The sequence below is a fragment of the Heptranchias perlo genome, chromosome 2 (assembly GCF_035084215.1).
Source record: "Heptranchias perlo isolate sHepPer1 chromosome 2, sHepPer1.hap1, whole genome shotgun sequence".
In the NCBI taxonomy this organism is placed as follows: Eukaryota; Metazoa; Chordata; class Chondrichthyes; order Hexanchiformes; family Hexanchidae; genus Heptranchias; species Heptranchias perlo.
This window is the reverse complement of record NC_090326.1, coordinates 145,468,861-145,484,416: the sequence shown is the minus strand read 5'-3', so window position 1 is coordinate 145,484,416 and position 15,556 is coordinate 145,468,861. Positions and strand designations below refer to the sequence as shown.

General features: G+C 39.5%; 1 protein-coding gene across 4 annotated transcripts in view; it reads right to left on the bottom strand.

Moving 5' to 3' along the window:
• Nucleotides 1-15,556, bottom strand: part of LOC137344713 (disco-interacting protein 2 homolog C) — a 515,123-nt gene that overhangs the window by 112,127 nt on the left and 387,440 nt on the right. For all 4 annotated transcript variants that reach the window (XM_068007846.1, XM_068007860.1, XM_068007854.1 and 1 more), the window contains 6 exons: nucleotides 9,951-10,074; nucleotides 7,983-8,092; nucleotides 5,948-6,050; nucleotides 2,791-2,855; nucleotides 394-487; nucleotides 28-147 (listed from right to left, as the gene is read on the bottom strand). In XM_068007846.1, coding sequence (XP_067863947.1) covers nucleotides 28-147; nucleotides 394-487; nucleotides 2,791-2,855; nucleotides 5,948-6,050; nucleotides 7,983-8,092; nucleotides 9,951-10,074 — 616 coding nt within the window. The remainder of the gene's footprint in view (nucleotides 1-27; nucleotides 148-393; nucleotides 488-2,790; nucleotides 2,856-5,947; nucleotides 6,051-7,982; nucleotides 8,093-9,950; nucleotides 10,075-15,556) is intronic.

Genomic DNA, 15,556 nt, shown 5'->3' with positions numbered 1-15,556 from the left:
GGAATAATAAAGGAGGTAGCTACTTACAAGGGTTGGCTCCATCTGCTACAATTAGCATCCGTAGTGAGGTGAGGTTAATGTCTCGCTGGTCTCTGTGTGCCACCAAGGCCCAGTGCATATCCCTAGACTTCACACAAGCCACTTTAGCTGGAATCACATAGAATGAAATGCATCATTCTCTCCAAACTTCATTTTCTCCGAACTTGCTCTTAATTTTAAAATAAATCCCAAATCTTAACATTCTTTTGCACAGATTTGATCAGAATGCAATCTTATTACATCAACAATCAAAACTAGAATAGGCTCTCATATTCTAGCAATGAAAATAAGAGAATAACACTCAAACATATATGCTCTTGAAACAATGCCTTTTATGGAATTATCAGTACTTACCCTTATATGCATAGACTTTTTGTATCCATGAAAGGGGGTTCACCTTCATTAATGAATATGGAATACTGATAACATGCATCATGTTCATAACGCTCTGAGGGGGGAAAGTAAAACATGGTAAGAAAATATAGTATTTACTTAGAAATAGAAGATCTTTTTTTGTTTCATAAATATGCATTTCAGATTCATAATACATTTCATCATAATCACCATTCTCTGCACAAATGCTAAGTGCTTTCAAATTGTCACCAGCATTATAATCATTAAGAATGTTTAACCAGTGCAATCCAATGTAATAAAACACAGTAATAGAAATGGATCTATTTTGTTCATAGCCATTTGACATGCATGTTTTCCAAATAAGGCAACTTGCCAAAACATGTCATGGCCCCGGATCACAAGCTGAGGCCACTAAACATCCTGTGTTATTCCGGGCTTATCGCATCATTAAATACAATTATTTCAATCCACTTTTACTTGAAAATTAAGAGAGTTATTTTAGTATCCTAGTAGCTAATCTCCAAATAGTGAAAATCTCTCATCAATTGGATTTTTGAATGGGAGCTGCACTATTGCAATTAAGCTAATTATTTTCCAAAGTGCAGCATATGTAAAGATGACAAGAGAAAGACTGAAGCAGAAAAAGGTAATCCACTACAAAAGAATAAGTTAGTTATTGCCTTTCCTAAATTCTCCAATAAAGCTACTCCCAATTCTATACACAATTTGGGCACACAAAATGTGAAAAAGGTACAAGTGTGGGCAGTAATGAACCTGATAGCACTTAACGTGTTTGGCGCATAACAACAGTCATTACACTTCAATAGTTGTTCATTGTGTGCAGTGCTTTGAAATGCTTCAAGGTACTATGTAAATACATGCATTATAATGATAGAAAATACCACAATATAGATCACCTAAGATCTGTTGTTCTTTGAGTTTTTCCATAAGCTTACTTGCTGCTCTTTTTCTTAAAACTGGTGAATAATTGCATTTATACACGCTTTTATCACGTCAAAATGATGCAACACAAATGTTGCAAAGTGCTTTACGCACAATGCATCACTTCTGGAGTGCAGGGAAACTTGACATGTCTGTGCGATGCAATATTTTATATCTTCCCGCCTTTCTCTTTTTAAAAAAAAAACCATGCCATCTCCAGTGTGGAGGACACCCGCTTCTTGTGTAAAGCACCCACTCTGACTTCTCTTCAGTTTTCATTCCAATCATGCCATTTTGACATGTGATTGAAAGTGTTGCAGCCTACAACTCAACTAAAATCCAAAGATCAAATTTAATGAAGCAATTGAATATTGATGATCATGAAAATCTAAACACAATGATAATGAAAGCTGTTTATAACTTATAATGCACAAATAATAACTGCAGTTGAGTTAAAGTAATGACTGGAGGGTTAGAAAAGTGACTGCCACTGTTTTATAATGGCAAAACAAAACCTATGATCATTCAAGGTCACAGGAACATAAGAGCACAGGAAGAGGACATTTGGCCCATCGAGTCTGCTCTGCCATTTTTATTAGTAAAAGTTGCTTATTGTAAGTTTAACGGTGACACCTATTGCCTGAAAATGAAAACTTCAGTGTTTATTGTACCTGAGAGCTAACTCTGTGTATAAATAACATTCCTGTAAGGAGAAAACCACCGACAGAAAAAGGTGACAGAACTGAAAATGTATAAAGGTGGCTTCAATGTGAGGAGCTGACAGACACGTGACGCTGCTCAGTACTCTTCACCTACAAAATGGAGAGGGCAAAAATTAAGTAATGTCATGAAGCAATTAGTTTTACTTTGAGAATTTAGCTTCGTATTCAGGTTTGAAATCTACAGGCCATATATTTTAATAGCTTGGCACTAATCTGAATTTAGATACCAAATGGCATATCTCCTTTTGCAGCTAGGCTCTGGAAACCACAGTTACATAGAATTGCATACAATCTACAGCACAAGAACAGGCCATTCGGCCCAAATGGTCTAACGCTGGTGTTTATAGTCCACATGGACCTCCTCCCACTGGTTAAGGAGACAATAATTTCTTAGGGCCACTTATTAATGCCTTATTACAATCACTGATCCAAAGGACACCACTCTTCATCTCCAAAACTTCACTGAGGTGTTAGCATTAGTATTTCTGAAAAGAGATGAGATTGAAGGCTGTGGTGAGAAAGCCAGTAAGGGAGTGTTGATATCTGAAAAAAGTCTTGTTGGGCCTAATGGCCTTTTCCTGCTCTTGAAAATTCTTATGTTCCCATGATGCGAGATCAATTCTCTCAGTCAGATAAAACCCACAATCTGCTGACAGAAGCCTTCCAACAAATGCACCTACATATAGTTTTACATCTTAGATTTGCTATTTATATATTAAAAAAAAGATCTTACCGTAAGAATACCATGCCACAAGCCAACATCTTTCTTAAAATCCAATACATTCACAATGGTTTCCGCTGTTTAAGACAGACAAGACTTTCTCAGTTAAAATAAAGCTTTTAAAAGGGGAAAAAGAAAGGCAGAGGGTATATTCCTATAAATTTTCATTTCAAATCTAAATGCCACCTATTTGCTTTTCCCTCCAATTTTCTCTCCATATCCATCCTCTCCTGAAGAGGGTTATGCAATGAGACTGGCAGCTCCTTGGTATCTTAGTTCAATGGTCGTTGTTTGTGTGAGGCTGGATACTGTATGCCCACGGGTATGATTCAACTATGGTTTTGTTACAGCCAAGGGTAACCCAGTTCTTGTTTCACTGTTTCTTGTCTGCACCCATTGACAGATACTTAAAGCAGGGAAAGTCACAGAATGATCATTAGCAGCAGCCACAAAACATTTTTCTTTTTTTTGCCTGGGAACAATGAGGAACGAATGTAGTGGCTCCCTTGCCTCACCAATTAAGACTGGCTAACTCAGCACAAAACAAGGATTGAACTGGCGCAGTACCAGCACATGATACTTTTACACATCAGCCACCAGGGAGGACTGCTTCTATGTATTTTGGTTCAGGTTACTTGGGAGATAATATTTTAAAACAGAAGCTTTCATAAGAATTTTCCCCATTATCTATCTGTCTTTTGCTAGAATGTTCCAGGATAAGGCTCTAAAGTCTATGTATCAAAAACATAGCTCTACAATTAAAACAAGAATAAATATTGTGCCCTGCCTCCTGATTGGAGATGCCATTTCTCACATATCAGACAAGATTTGATGATGTCGCCAGAGATTTCCAACTTCCCCACCATTCAACAGTTTGCGTGACTATCCCTCCATCACTAGACACTATCCCTCCAACACTAGACACAGTCAAGACACAGAATTTCAAAACAGCCTTTCTGGTAAGAGAGTTGAGAGCAATGATTTGTAAAAGTGTTAACTCCTTGTTGGGGTAAGGTGCTAGGCATCCTCCAATACCTCACCCAAGTGGTCATTATTCATGTACAAATCTCGCCGGTGACTGTCGGCAGCTCAATCTACCAGAGGGCAGCTTGTGCCTTCCCTTGTCGTCTTAAACGTGCATATCCAGCAGGGGTCACTGAGTAGCAGTCATGAGCAGCAGTCCTGTTCTATTTTACTCTCCCTAATCCAGCTACACCAAGGAAAATTGTTGAGTTGCCCTTCCGAGTTCACCTACTCTGCACAGGCCAGAGATGAACTTGGGGCCTTCTGGTTAAACTTGCTGAGCCCTATAATAATTTTTAAAGACTATTTATTTTTAATAGTCATATATACTTCAGCAAGATTGTTCTCATTCATTTTGAAGTATTAGGGATGATTTAAATTTGTTTTGGAGGGTAATGATTTTAAAGAAGACTTCATAATAAGGCCAATGCTTAGAGCATATGCATTGGGATTGGCAGTTTTTAGAAATCAGAGATGTTCATTTTTTGTAAGCCACTATTCCTAATGTGTATTTTATTTATACAACAATTATGAAGATATTCTTGGCTTAATCACCAAAATTTGGCGAACTACAGATAGGCTTTTGATTCATTTGGGGGATTTGTGCATTAGCACATGATGCTAATGCATCATGAAGTTCCAGTGGTCATTCATAGAAGTATAAACCACCAAACATAAAATAACTGTGCCAATTTTATTGTTGATTAATTAGTAAACATTATTTTGACACCTCAGCATGTCATTTTTCACGAAAACACTGTGGCACCAGATTGCTGTAAATATTTTATTCAGTTTAATAACAATAGGGACTACAAAAATAATATTGAGTCAAAACAGACACAAAACAGAACTAATGAAGACTACAAGGAAGAATACATGTCATTTAGATCGTGCTATGCAATTTTTCAAAGGAGTCACATTGCAAGCTCCTACTATTTTCAATTAGATAGGGACTGTTGAGCTCCCAGGGAAGGGCATGTCACTTGAATCTCCTATTCGTTATTGATTTAAAGTCAACCCTGAACAGGTACCAAGAAATGTCACATTACAACTACAAAAAACTGACTTTTAAAACTGTAGTTAAAAGGTAGCTTATTTTGCAGGACCTAGAAACTACACAATTGATATTTGCATAATATTAGCATCCTATATCATTCTAAAATTACCATCACACATTGAGGAATGGCAACATTTAATAAAATAATTTCCACATTTCTCCACTTTCAGTTAGCAAGCCATTTTAGCAATTTCTTCTGATTCAGTCACAAATGAGAACAGCAGATGAGCGAGTCAATAGAGTCATCAATGCATTTGTTACTAGCCTGCAATTTAATCGGATCGAGATCTTCTGTTGTCCCCAGAATCAAGGATAGGCTTTTCTTGGTGTTTCTTATTTTGCCAATTTTCTCCCCCTCCTCCCTCAATTCCTCTCTTACCACTTGTGCTGACCTACAGTTTCACGACACTAGTTGTCCTCTGGTATCCTGCCCAAATGGCCATTCTTTAAGTGAGTTAAGACAGCGAGTGTTGACAGGGTATTCGAGAGTAAGGACATCACAGCTGAGCCTGATCCTGTCCTCAGCCAATATCAACACGTGTGCTTTCCAGCAAGTGTCACCAGAGGCGATCAGGAATGGGAACCCAAAATAATATTCCCCTCCTTAACCTAACAGACTGAAGCCAACTGAAGTGCCCAAATTTGCAGTTTCTTACTGTTTCTATGTATCTCCTCTACTAGAGATTGTATGCATACACATATGAAATCAAAATTTAAAAATATAGGAATGTACACAATGAGATGGAAACAGAAGTAGAAAGTGATGGGAAGGGGTGGGAAAGGAAAGAGGAGGAAGGGAAGAGGAGGAGCATTACAAAAGCATAACATGTGGTGGTCAAAATCAGTAAAACTACCTTACCCAGACAAATGATCTGCACAATTTCTGGTCATTTTTTTTCTCAGTTTGTCAATATAGTTAAAATTAGTTAAAATTAAAATCTGCTACAGAATATTGAAACAGCTAAAACATAAAGTTCCACCATTTCATTGCAAGGACGTCAGTGCCTCATCACTTACAGAAGGTAGAGTTACATGGCAGCCAATATATCACTTACTGTAAGAAGTATAAAAAGGGAAAGGAACCCTTACCTTCTGTATATGCACAGGCCTGAGTCAGAGCCTGACAGTGGGTCAGGAGTGCAATTCTTGTCACAGTCACACCTAGCACGCTGCCATCTTTACACGTCTTGTACTAGTAATAAAACAGACCAACAAAGTTGAAGGAATGGTGGTGCTCAGATAGTGCACTGTATTTTATCAGATATTTTTCCTATCATTTAACAATGTAGGAAGAGTTAGGAACAAGAAATGGCCATTACAAGCTATTGAAACTCATCGTTCCAGTACCCCAACTCTTCCATTACAGTCTTCAACTGCGTATTGCCTGTATTTCTTTTGTCTCTAATATGCTCCTTGGCATATTATTCCAAAAATTGATCTTTCTTTGTGTAAGCAAGTTATTAGTAATATTTGGTTTAAATTTACTTTTCTGTACAAATCATGGTCAACAGTGTCTGAAATGCCCCAAGAACATTGAATATAATTCTTTATAATTCCCCTCTACACCACAACATGAATTGCACTAGAATACTCCATCCTGAATTCTTACATATTTATAATTCAATATCAGTCATTTCCATAAGCAGATGGGCAATAGAAAAAGTAACCTCCTAATCTTTTGGCTGAGCGTCTATTTTTCTTGCACCTCTGAAGCAACTTGGGATGTTTTGCTGCGTTAAAGATGCAAGTTGTTGTTGTAGAAGTAGTAAGTGCCACTACAATAAAATGCAGCAATGTTTTTTTTAAAACTCAACTCAAAATAATCAACCCCAGCTTCACTGAATGCACCAAACCATTTTATACTTACAAAGCTGCAATAATATAAAAGACAATCCCTCTGATGTTACAATGGCTTGGCTATTTCCCTCTAACTGAAAATAAAAATAAAAATTACCACCCTCAAAGCTTGAGATTTCAATTGTTAAATTAATTATTATCACCTCTAATTTTCTGTTTAATAGCATTTCACAGTCTTTCCACTGTGATAACATTCAGTACTGGAGCCTTATTTCACTGATGCAATTTCACTCTTTTGGTTGCAAAGATATTTCAGGCCTTGAAATAGGCTACACTAATTATTGCAACATGAACCGTCTAAGTGAGTCTGCATGTTTCTTTTTGACAGATGTGCTAATGTTTCTGGAGTTTTTATCTTTTCCCTCCCCAAACCAATGCTGTCATCACTGGACAGCAGACAAGAATGAATGTCCAGCCTGTAAACACATCCATGTAGTTTGCAAATTCCACTGTTTAGTCGGCACAGCAGCAAGCCAAGGGAAACTCAGTTTTCCCTCCCTTCCTCCTCCTTAAGCCCAAGGGCAAATACCAGTATTTTGATGCTGCAATTTGGGAGTGAATTTCCTTGGGGTTTCTCCCGCTCTGCCACCACTACTCACATGCGCAAATGGGATTTCCACTGAAGTTACAGCAGCAGAGTGGGAGAAGCCCCGAGGAAATTCACCCTACATATTGCACACTGAGAGTCCCATTATGAGTACATATCATATTTTATAACAGGCTCCCTTATTTCACTGGGCTGTTGTATGATCTGATGACTGTTTTATACTGCAGTGTGGAAAGTGCTAAATTTAATATCCCAAAATTCACCCCAGCTGAAGGAGGGCCCCACTATGGAAGTCGATGCTCCTGGCTTTACTGATCCAACAAGTTGAGACCTCTATACGTTTACCATAAACAAAAAGTGATTGACATACTGATTTCAAACTCTGAATTAATTGATATTGGTAAGCATTTTAGAGCCTGTGGTTATAGAACTAAAATGTAAGACAATACTGGCTCAACCAACCAACCGTTAAGTCTACATCTCGTAAATTTAGCCCAATCATTATATGCATCGATTCAAAATCTAATATAGATAATTATACATCACTATAAGTGGATAAACTGCAGTAAATTAAGTTACTTTTATAAGTATCTTTGAAATGTCATAAAGATACCAACCCTTACTCCATTTTAAGCACATACAAATAACAAGTTATGAATTACATTTGTTAATCAATTATTTATGAAGCTTTTTTTGTTTCTAGATTTCAGTTCCTCTCACCTCAATGTATGCAGTGTCATTGTTTGCATCCTTGATGTGAGGGAACCAATCCCGAGGAGGCTTAGACAGGTGCTTAGATTCTGTTACAAACCACAGCAACCGTGGCCAACCTAAAAAAAAAATGACAAAAAGTAAAATCAGCTCATCGTAGGATGAAGTGAGCTATCCCAATTGAAATGAGCTAGCAACTGTCTCAGCAACATAAGCCTTTACAGAGATTTAAGTCACATGCTCCCTTGACCTTAAGAAGCTTTGGTTCAGATTCAGCCAGTATTCTCTTATTTTCGTTAAACCGCAAGAAGTTTATTTGCAGGACTTGCAGGATGAGTTTCAATCCAATTATTTTATTAATATATTTATCTAGATCTTAGTCATTCAGCAAATTAGATTAATCTATTAAAAAGTCTTGTTTGAAGTAGAACTATAAATTTATCTAAACTTTAAGGCACAGGCTTTATTTTTACGAAAGCTGAGTCCATATAAATGATAAAATGTTGAAGTGTTTAATGTGGCAACTTTTTTTCTAATTAATTTCTTTTTGAATTTTAATTAATACACATTTTCCTCCATCCAATCTTTTCAAAAGCAAATTTTGAATGCACAGAACCTCAAAAAACTATTTCAAAACATTTGGATTAATATCTCAATAATGAACTCATTTTCAATCTCACTTGGAGTTCAATTTTTACTTAATAGTCGCCTGACTGGCTATCACAACAGCCATTTATGGGAGTCTGAAAGATTACAAATTATAAAATATATTATGTTCTAAAAAATAATATATAATTCATGCAATATATTGTAATAGCTTATTCACCAGATCAATGCAGTTCAATCATACTTTGACCTCAACTTTTTCCATTTAATAACTACAGAATATTCATAGCCTGTACAGTTCATTGAAATAAAATAATTGAACCAGAGCAGACTTCCTACAAAGATTTCTTAATTGTAATGTCTAAGATACAATCATCAGAAAGACACGCATACAAATGCACTTTACACACACGCACAAATTTTGAGGTGAACTTTCGCAATCTTCAACAAGAGGGATGTCAATACAAGGGACTATCTCCAGCTGTAAAGCACTGAGCATTTGGAACTCAGGTTTATCATGGGTTAGATGCAGAATAAAGCTTCCTCTACTCTGTCCCAACAATGAGTATTAGATCCAATTACAGGCAGCATAACCTTACACACCCAAGTAAAATTCTAATTTCCCACATTAGCAAATCCTCGTGACTTCCAAATAAGGCTGTCAATTACTGTTGAATTATGGACAGATGCGTGTTTGGACGTGTGCCCAGCAAACAACTGGACTGAGAATGCCAATGTTAATCTTACTAAGAACTCTTCCAGCCAAAGAAGAGACTTTGATCCTATTAGCTTAGGATGGATTTGAAGCTTGACCCCAGAGGTGAAGGGACAGTGTTCTAATCCACTCCACTACCTCAATCCCAAATGTATCGGCCTGAAATTTACACAATGTTATCTAAACACTCAATATCTTCATATGAGATTCATCTATCCACTACTTTAATGATGGCATTAAAATGTTTGTTTTAAATGGGGTAAGACCCCTGTTAAAAAAAAGTGAACAAAAGAATTTGATGCAAATGCATGAAGTGCTCATACAATATAGCAATGCAAATTCTAGACTGAATGTTCAAACTTTAACAAATTTGTGCATAATAATGATTGTTGAATTTCAAATTTAATTTAAGAATCAGCTTATAATTTTTAATAGTGGTTATTAAAACTAAGAGCTATGGCTTAGTGAGGAACTGGATCATGTTAAATTATGGGAAAAATGCCTTTGGGCATTGAAAAAAGTCTAATTCACTATTCATGTTACAATCAGTACAGTATTAGATGGGAGTAACTGAAACTAGATTTGCCCAAGTAGTTAATCACAATAAAATGCAAGCGACATCAAAATAGTAAGTTGAAAGACATGAAACCAATTACCTTTAAACTGTAGAATCTCCCCCGTTGGGCTTTTGGGCAAACCTTTGTGACAAGCATCGCTGGTTAACGCTACAGTAACACCACAACTTCCCAAAAGAAAACCAATTTGTTGGCTTCCGGCATCCTGGTGGGAAAAAACAAGTCTATCATCTTTTGTTGGTTTTAAAATTTCAAAATCAAAATTGAAGGTAGGGGTAGGGTTGAAATAGGAGGGGGAAGAATATGATTTATATGGGGAGATGGGAAGAAAAAGCATTTTTAAAACTAGAAGCACTGGAGTTTGGCTCGTTCAATTAAAATATTGAATGCATATAATTATTATATATACACAAATTAAAGTCATGAACTCTTCAACGTTCTACATGTTTTAACTCACACACGTACATTGATAGGCATCAAATGATTAAATCTTTGGGCTGAATTCTCTTCCTGTTGGCAGGTTAACAGCAGAACAGGAATACCATCACGTGAATCCACAACAAATCCACTGAAATGTCCTCCCTGGTCCTTGTTTGCTATGCAGGGCAGATTTGGAGCAGTACGAGTGCTCCAGATGAGTTTGTTGCTACTTTACTGCTAAAAGGGCCCCCAGATTCCCAGATAAATCTCCGGAGCTGTTGCTGGCTGAATTCAGGGCAGATGAGGTAGTCTGCTGAGGGCTGGAAACCCATGAGGGTGATGGATAAGTGCAAGTAGCTAGCAGAGATAGTCAGTGCAACCTCCACAACCCCAAGAACTGCCACACACTGCAGGAAATGGTTCAATGACCTCACAAGGGTGGCAAGGACATTTTGCCAACACATATCCACCACCATTCAAAGCCTTCACTCAGCACCTTACCTATCTTGCTTTTTCTTTATCAACATCAAGTGTCAGGAGAACGCACTTCTGCAAAGTGGAACCCCTGGAAACACTCAGGCACTTTCATTACTTAAAACAATTATTTTTTTATTCATTCATGGGGTGTGGGCATCGCTGGCAAGGTCAGCATTTATTGCCCATCCCTAATTGCCCTTGAGAAGGTGGTGGTGAGCCGCCTTCTTGAACCACTGCAGTCCGTGCGGTGAAGGTTCTCCCAAAGTGGTGTTAGGTAGGGAGTTCCAGATTTTGACCCAGCGATGATGAAGGAAAGGCAATATATTTCCAAGTCAGGATAGTGTATGACTTGGAGGGGAACGTGCAGGTGGTGTTGTTCCCATGTGCCTGCTGCCCTTGTCCTTCTAGGTGGTAGAGGTCACGGGTTTGGGAGGGTCCTGTTGAAGAAGCCTTGGCGAGTTGCTGCAGTGCATCCTGTGGATGGTACACACTGCAGCCACGGTGCGCCAGTGGTGAAGGGAGTGAATGTTTCGGGTGGTGGATGGGGTGCCAATCAAGTGGACCGCTTTGTTCTGGATGGTGTTGAGCTTCTTGAGTGTTGTTGGAGCTGCACTCATCCAGGCAAGGGGAAAGTATTCCATCACACTCCTGACTTGTGCCTTGTAGATGGTGGAAAGGCTTTGGGGAGTCAGGAAGTGAGTTACTTGCCGCAGAATACCCAGCCTCTGACCTGCTCTTGCAGCCACACTATTTATATGGCTGGTCCAGTTAAGTTTCTGGTCAATGGTGATCCCCAGGATGTTGATGGTGGGGGATTCGACGATGGTAATGCCGTTGAATGTCAAGGGGAGGTGGTTAGACACTCCTTTGTTGGAGATGGTCATTGCCTGCACTTGTCTGGCGCAAATGTTACTTGCCACTTAACAGCCCAAGCCTGGTTGTTGTCCAGATCTTGCTGCAGCGTGCACGGACTGCTTCAATATCTGAGGGGTTGTGAATGGAACTGAACACTGTGCAATCATCAGTGAACATCCACATTTCTGACCTTATGATGGAGGGAAGGGCATTGATGAAGCAGCTGAAGATGGTTGGGTCTAGGACACTGCCCTGAGGAACTCCTGCAGCAATGTCCTGGGGCTGAGATGATTGGCCTCCAACAACCACCATCATCTTCCTAGGTAAGACAGGTTAATGCGTTGCTGGAGAAATGGTGCGGGAGGGAGGGCTTCAGATTTCTGCGGCAACAGGGATCTGTTCAAGATGGACGGGTTGCACCTCAATGCAGATGCGACAAATGTACTTGCGGGGAGAATAACTAGTACTGTGGGGGAGGGTTTAAACTAATTTGGCACGGGGATGGGCCTCAGGATGAAACATTAGAGAGGAAATTGAAGATGGACAGAGGACTGGGCAGGGCAACTAGCACTAGAGTAAAGAAGAGTTTATTAATAGGAGGATTCAGACGGGGTAAATACGAGGCAGTCTAAGACGCGTTTGGAGTGCACGTGCGTAAATAGCAGAGACATGGCTTAAAGAAGGGGGGGATTGGATACCTCATATTCCTGGCTACAATGTATTCAGGAAAGACAAGGAAAGAAAGAAAGGAGTGGGGGTGACAATATTGATCAAATAAACTATTATAGCACTGGAAAGAGATGATGTAGTTGAGGGGTCAAAAACAGAAATTATTTGGTTCAAATTAAGGATCAATAGAGGAGCTATTACGCTACTGGGTGTATACTATAGGCCACCAAATAGTATGAAGGAAATAGAGGAACAAGTTTGCAGGCAAATTATAGAGATGCAAGAACTATAGAGTAATGATAATGGAGGACTTCAATTATCCCAATATAGACTGGGACAGTAACAGTTTAAATGGCAAAGAGAGGGAGGAATTCCTGAAATGTGTACAAGAGAACTGTCTGGAACTGGAACAGTGAGTTTCCAGTCCAAACAGGAAGGAAGCAGTGCTGGATCCAGTCCTGGAGAACAAAGTGGGGCCGATGGAGCATGTTACAGTGGGGGAGCATTTGGGGAACAGTGATCATAATATCATTAGGTTTAGAATAGTTATGGAAAAGGACAAGGAATAATCAAATGTGAAAATAGGAGGAGGGCTAATTTCAATGAGTTAAAAAGGGATTTTGGCCAGGTGGATTGGAATCAAAAATTGGTAGGAAAAACAGTAATTGAACAATAGGAGGCCTTCATGGAGATGGTTCGGGTACAAAGTAGACACATTCCTAAAAGGGTGAAAGGGAGGACAGCCAAAGCTAGAGCTCCCTGGATGACTAAAGATATAGAGATTAAAATGAAACAGAAAAAGTAGGGTTATGATGAATGTCAGGTTCATAATACAGTAGAGAACTAGGCTGAATACAGAAAGTACAGAGGAGATCAAAAAAAGGGAATGAGGGGCAAAAAGAGAGTATGAGACTAGATTAGCGGCTAACATAAAAGGGAAAACAAAATTTTTTAATAAATATATAAATAGTGAAAGGGTAATCAAAAGAAGGGTGGGACTGATTAGGGACAAAAAATGGAGATCTTCTTGTGGAGGCAGAGGGCATGGCTGAGGTATTAAATTAATACATTGTATCCGTCTTCACTAGAGAAAAGGATGCTGCCATTATAGCAGTAAAGGAGGAGGTAGTAGTGATATTAGATAGGACAGAAGTAGATAAAGAGGAGGTACTTAAAAGATTGGCAGTACTCAAAGTAGAAAAGTCACCCGGGTCCAGATGGGTGGAAATTGCGGAAGCTCTGGCCACAATCTTCCATTCCTCCTTAGATATGGGGACGGTGCCAGAGGACTGGAGGATTGCAAATGTTTCACCCCTATTCAAAAAAGGACAAATCCGGCAATTACAGGCCAGTCAGCCTAATGTTGGTGGTTTGGAAACTTTGAGAGATAATAATCCGGGACAAAATTAATTGGCACTTGGAGAAGTATGGGCTAATAAATGAAAGTCAGCATGGAAAATAGTGTTTGGCTAACCTGATTGAGTTCTTTGATGAAGTAATGGAAAGGGTTGATGAGGGTAGCATAGTTGATGTATATACGGCCATTCAAAAGGCATTTGATTGAGAACACTTCTTTGCAAAATTAAAGCCCATGAGATTAAAGGGACAGCGGCAGCGTGGATACAAAATTGGCTCGGGGACAGAAAACAGAGAGTAGTGAACGGTTGTTTTTCAGACTGGAGGGAAGTATACAGTGGTGTTCCCCAGGTGTCAGTATTAGGACCACTGCTCTTTTTGATATATATTAATGACCTGGATTTGGGTACAGAGAGTATAATTTCAAAGTTTGAAGATGACACAAAACTCGGAAATGTAGTGAACAATGTGGAGGATAGTAACAGACTTCAGGAGGACATGGACTGGTGAAATGGGCAGACACATGGCAGATGAAATTTAACCATGGGTGGCTCAGCCATACTGGGGGGGGGGGGGGGGGGGGGTGGAGTGGGGAAGAAAGGTCAGGAGAGCAATAGTGATCGGGGATTCCATAGTTAGGGGAGCTGATGGGCGTTTCTGCGGCGGAAAACATAATTCCAGGATGGTATGTTGCCTCCCTAATGCCAGTGTAATGGATGTCATTGAGTGGGTACAGAACATTCTGGGGTGGGGGGGCAGGGTGAACAGCCAGAGGTCATGGTCCATATCGGCACCAACGACATAGGTAGAAAGAGGGATGAGGTCCTGCAGGCAGAGTTTAAGGAGTTGGGAAAGAGATTAACAAGCAGAACCTCAAGGCTAGTAATCTCCGGATTACTCCCAGTGCCATGTGCTTGTGAGTAGAGAAATAGGAGGATAGTGCAGATGAATGCATGGCTGGAGAGATAGTGCAGGAGGGAGGGCTTTAGATTTCTGGGGCATTGGGATCGGTTCTGGGGGAGGTGGGACCTTTACAAGCCGGACGGGTTGCACCTCAACAGGGCCGGGACCAATATCCTTACGGGGAGGTTTGCTAGTGCTGTTGGGGAGGGTTTAAACTAACTTGGCAGGGGGATGGGAACCTGAGAGGAGATTCAGAAGGGAGCGTAACAAAACTGGAAGTGGAAGGCAGAAAAGTAATGTGAAATTGGAAGGCAGCAGAAACAAAGCCCAGCAGCAAATAAGGTGAAAATAGGAAAAAATGTTAAAAAGGTAAAATTAAAGGCACTTTATCTGAATTCACGCAGCATTCGCAACAAGGTAGATGATTTGACGGCACAAATAGAAGTAAATGGGCACGACCTAATTGCCATTAGAGACGTGGCTGCAGGGTGACCAACGCTGGGAACTGAATATTCAAGGATATTCGACATTTAGGAAGGACAGGCAAAAAGGAAAAGGAGGTGGGGTAGTGCTGTTAATAAAGGATGAGATCAGTACAATAGTGAGAAAGGATCTTGGCTCAGAAGATCAAAATGTAGAATCAGTTTGGGTGGAGCTAAGAAACAGCAAGGGGCAGAAAACATTGGTGGGAGTTGTTTATAGGCCACCAAACAATAGTGGTAATGTAGGGCATGGTATAAAGCAGGAAATTAGAAGCGCATGTAACAAGGGTAATAGAGTAATCATGGGGGATTTTAATCTACATATAGATTGGGCAAACTAAATTAGGAGGACGAATTCCTGGAATGTATACGAGATGGTTTTCTTGATCAGTACGTTGAGGAATCAACTAGAGGACAGGCTATTTTAAATCTAGTATTGTGCAATGAGAAAGGGTTAATTAATAATCTTGTTGTAAAGGAGCCCTTAGGGAAGAGTGACCATAATATGATAGAATTCTTCATTAA